This window comes from Aptenodytes forsteri, unplaced genomic scaffold (assembly GCF_000699145.1).
Source record: "Aptenodytes forsteri isolate BGI_AS27 unplaced genomic scaffold, ASM69914v1 Scaffold361, whole genome shotgun sequence".
Taxonomy (NCBI): Eukaryota; Metazoa; Chordata; class Aves; order Sphenisciformes; family Spheniscidae; genus Aptenodytes; species Aptenodytes forsteri.
This window is the reverse complement of record NW_008796212.1, coordinates 104,357-108,514: the sequence shown is the minus strand read 5'-3', so window position 1 is coordinate 108,514 and position 4,158 is coordinate 104,357. Positions and strand designations below refer to the sequence as shown.

The 4,158-nt window shown below is 63.2% G+C and overlaps 1 protein-coding gene across 1 annotated transcript in view; it reads right to left on the bottom strand.

Annotated features, from left to right (window-relative positions):
• Window positions 1-215: 215 nt before the first annotated feature.
• The window catches only part of NKAIN1 (Na+/K+ transporting ATPase interacting 1), a 43,228-nt gene continuing 39,285 nt past the window's right edge, over window positions 216-4,158 (bottom strand). The window contains exons 6-8 of the mRNA XM_009288310.1: window positions 3,700-3,781; window positions 1,334-1,380; window positions 216-289 (exon numbers count right to left, since the gene is read on the bottom strand). Coding sequence (XP_009286585.1) covers window positions 216-289; window positions 1,334-1,380; window positions 3,700-3,781 — 203 coding nt within the window. The remainder of the gene's footprint in view (window positions 290-1,333; window positions 1,381-3,699; window positions 3,782-4,158) is intronic.

Here is a 4,158-nt window from a genome sequence, read left to right as displayed (position 1 = left end):
GGCTTGGGGGGGTCCCCTCGTATCCAGCCCCGCCCCGTCCCGCTGCGGGTGGGTGGTTTGGGCTCGGAGGCGTCCAGGGTGGGATGGACAGGCAGCTCCCGGCTCCGTTTTCGGGGGTCTTGCAGGATGCGGGGAGGCAGGAGGGGACCGGGCAGCTCAGCGTTGTCCCCCCTCCCTCGCCAGGGGTCGTGTCATCGGGCGTGGGACAGTTCGCTCTAGGGGGTCCTGTCGCCTCTGGCTCCCACGCTGGGCCGAGGCCGGATCCAGGGCAGGAGGAGGTTACCCGGATCTGGGGAGAGAAGGGGAGAGGAGGCGTTAGGGGTGAGACCGGGGTGCAGGGAGTCATCCCCGCCGCATGTCCCTGTGTCCCTGCGTCGCACTGAGTGAGGGGACAAGGAGTCACGGCCCCCGGTAGCTGCAGACTGCCCACCCCGGGGGACAGGGACCTGCCAGGGTGACCTGCGGTGGCTCTTGCATGGCCATCACCCTCATTTCACCCTCCCCAAAATGTAAGAGAGCAACTGGGGCCAGGCTGGGAAACCCCAATGGGTTGATGTCCCCCCCCACCCAGTGACATGGGGACTGGTGAGGCTGCCCTGCTCACCCATCCCCAGCTGCTTGCAGGCACCGAGGGGACACGGAGGGGACACGGAGGGGACACGGAGGGGCCCAGGACCCTGAGCACGGGGGGGGCCCACGCTGCCCGTCCCCGCAGCGTGCTGCCAGCCCTCTCTCCGGGCAGGACGCCTTTTGGCGGTGAGCACCGGGGTCTGGGGGATGCTGCAGACGCCTGCAGGCCGGCTGCCCCCTGTGCACGTGTGCAGGCATGTGCAGGCGTGTGCACGTGCATGCAGGCACGTGCAGGTGAGTGCATGTGTGTGCGGGCATGTGCACGTGTGTGTAGGTGTGCACGGGCATGTGCGAGTGTGTGTGCACGAGTGTGTGCATGTGCGTGCGGGCATATGTGAGCGTGCGCATGCATGAGTGCGTGTGCAGGCAGGTCTGCGTGTGTGCACATGTGTGCACGGACAGGCGTTGCTGTGCATCCTCATGTGTACACACGCACGTCTGAAATGCGTGGGGAGAGCCGGCGCCGCCCACAGCAATGGTGCAGACCCACCTCTGCCCCGGCCCGGACACCGCGGGAGGCCGGATCCCGGCACCGGGCACACCGGGTCGCACAGACACACCGTGCACAACCGCAGCACGGGACAAGCACGCAGCCCCTCACACTCAGATATAGAAACATCCCCCCGCCCTCCCCAGGACACCGCAGAGGGACCCCCTGCAGAGCCCAGGTCTCAGCTACCGGCTCCCAACCTGCGTTTCCCACCTTCCCGATGTGCTACAGGAGGGATTTCAGAGGCGAGAGCCCCCGTCCTGGGGGGGGGGACATGACATGGGTGGGGACCCGCTGCCACCCTGGTCGGGCAGGAGGGACCCAAGAGGATGAGGAGCAGGTGCTGGCATGGCACATCCTCCTCTTTCACTGGGTGGAAAACCCAAACCCTCCCCCGCACCCGCCATTAATCCAATTATAGCTAATTGCTGACTGCAGAATAAGCTTTAATTTCTCAGGCTAGGACGGCAGCCCCGCGTCCCTCCTGCCCGGCTGTCCCATGGGGACACAAGTGGCCAGATCCGCTCCACCGAGCTGCGACAGCACCTTGTACATCCTCTCACGGGTGATGGGTGGCAGCGAGACCCTCCTGTGTCCCCCCCCAACGGGGTTACCACTGCCCCAGCACCCCCTCGGGTCCCCCCCGGGTGTCACCAAGCCACTGTGGGACCTGGCATCTCCCACCTCGGGGACAGGGTGCATCGCCCCGGCACGGGCTTTTTTGGAGTCCATGAGCCCGACCTGCCACCACTGTCAGGGTGATGGAGGTGCCTCAATATAAATTATAGCTGCATTAATTAGGTGGTAGGTCATTAATGAGCTGCTGGGGTAGGACGGAGGGGGCTGCGGGCAGGGGGGAGCTGGCAGCGCATTGGCAGGGTCCCGGTTGTGACCCCTCCTGGGCTCTGCCTGCAGAAAGGCCACAAGGATGCGGGCGGCCCATGAGCTTGATTAATTAGGAAGCAATCTAATTACAAGGAGTGCTGCCCGAGCCAGCCCTGCAGGCAGGGCGAGAGCTGGCAGCCCCCAACACGTGCTGCCTGCGAAGGGCTTTGGGGCTTGCCCATGTTGCAGTTGCAGGCAGGGGGCGAGGCCGGAGGCTGGCACCGCGCCGCAGGCAGGCAGGGCAAGAACTGGCAGCCCCCAACACGTGCTGCCCGCGAAGGGTGGGCTTGTCTCCCCAGCATCACCTCGGGAGGGGATGCTCCGGTGCCCGGGTGGGTACACAACCCACCCCCAAACCGTGCAACCCCGAACCCCCCATCACCCCAAAACAGGTCCTGGGCCGACAGGGGAGCCCTGGGGTGGGGCTGGGTTTTGCAGAGGATACAGGGCTTGGGTTAAACATCTCCCAGAAAGGGAGGAGAGGGATTTTCCCAGCACCTCTGCACCCTGCTGAGGTCTCCCCATCCTGGTATCTCAGCGCCGAGTTTCTCTGCCATCAACTTTTGGGTCCCCTGTATATGTAAAATTGATATTCCCCCCACCTAAAATTGATATTCCTGCTGATATCCCCAAATGCTGCAGCTCTCAGCACTCATCCTGCAGCCGTCGGGGAACGCTGGGCCCACAGCAGCCCCCCGGCAGCCCCCCGTGCCCCCTGTGCTGCTGGAGGCTGCAGGCAGGAGAGGGTCAGGCAGGGCTCCCCCCGGTCCCTGCCTTCTCCGCTGCCCGTCTTTGCCACGGTGGCTTTGCACCATCCCACCAAGGCAGGTCTGAAGGGGTTCCCTGGGGGACACCATCCATGGGACATGTCCCATCCGTGGGACAACGCTCTTCTGGGTCCCCCCAAGGGTGGGCACCCGGCTGGGGGAGGGCAGGACACCCATGTCGATCCCCAGGACGTGGGTGCTGGCACTGCTCCCACCCCGGGGTGACACCATGGTGAAATGCCAGTGCCACCGTCCGTGTGCCCGTCCCAGGAAGCTCCCGTCCCACCATGGCCCACTCACACCCGGAGGGCTGGGGGGCTGATGGGGAAGGACCAGCTCGATGCAGGGGGGCACAGCACCCATGGGTGCTCACCCGCACCTATACACCCGAGAGACTGTCTGTGTCCAAACGCCCAGGGAGGGCCAAGCAATATTGCAAATGCATTTGTTCCACCACAGCCCTCTCCTTGCATCTCTAATTACATGGTGTGCCCTTGAATTTGCATAGAAGGCTTAAAATATAATTAATTTTTGGCACCCGGCAAAGCCCGCACGAGGCTAATCCCTTTAGATTTTGCAGCCTTATCTCATTTGAGCATTTATCTAGTTAAGCTTAATGGGTAAGGGAGAGGAAAAAAAAAATCAGCTGCACCTATCTGAAGAGCTGCTGCTCCCCCTGGACAGCCCCAGCATGTCGAGGCTAGGCAGTCAAAAAGAAGCAAAAAGAAAAACAAGGGCACAATCCCCCCTAAAACTGCCCAGCCCCAGCCCCGCCGGAGCCTCTGGGCTTTATATTGAGGCCGAGCAGACTCACAGACCCAAATCTGTTGGGTTACGATGGTGCGATGAGGCACCTTGGAGGGGCTCCTGCATCCCTGAGCACCTCTGAGCATCCCCAAGGCTTTCCCCGGCCCAGCCTGGACTCACGTGTAGAGCGGCTGATGCTGTAGGTGTGACGTCTTCTGTGGCGCCTGGTAGCCGTAGGAGTCAAACCCGCCGATGAAGTCGACTGGGGAGAGGGGGGAGAGCAGCGAGGTGAGCTGGGGAGGGCAACGGGGCAATTTCCTTGCCTCCCCCTGCCTCGACGGCACGCGTGGGTCATGCAGCATCCCGGGTTGCAGCAGCATCTTGGGGAGCTGCAGCATCCCAGGTTGCCGCAGCATCCTGGTTTGCAGCAGCATTCCAGAGAAGTGCAGCATCCCTCCTGGGTCACCACAGCATCCCAGGTCCCGGCAGCATCCCGGGAAAGTGCAGCATCCTAGGTTGCTGCAACATTCCGGGACGCCATAACATTCAGGGTCATCGCAGCATCCCAGGTCGCCACAGCATCCTGGGGAAGTGCAGCATCCCAGCTCGCGGCAGCGTCCCAGGGACACGCAGCATCCC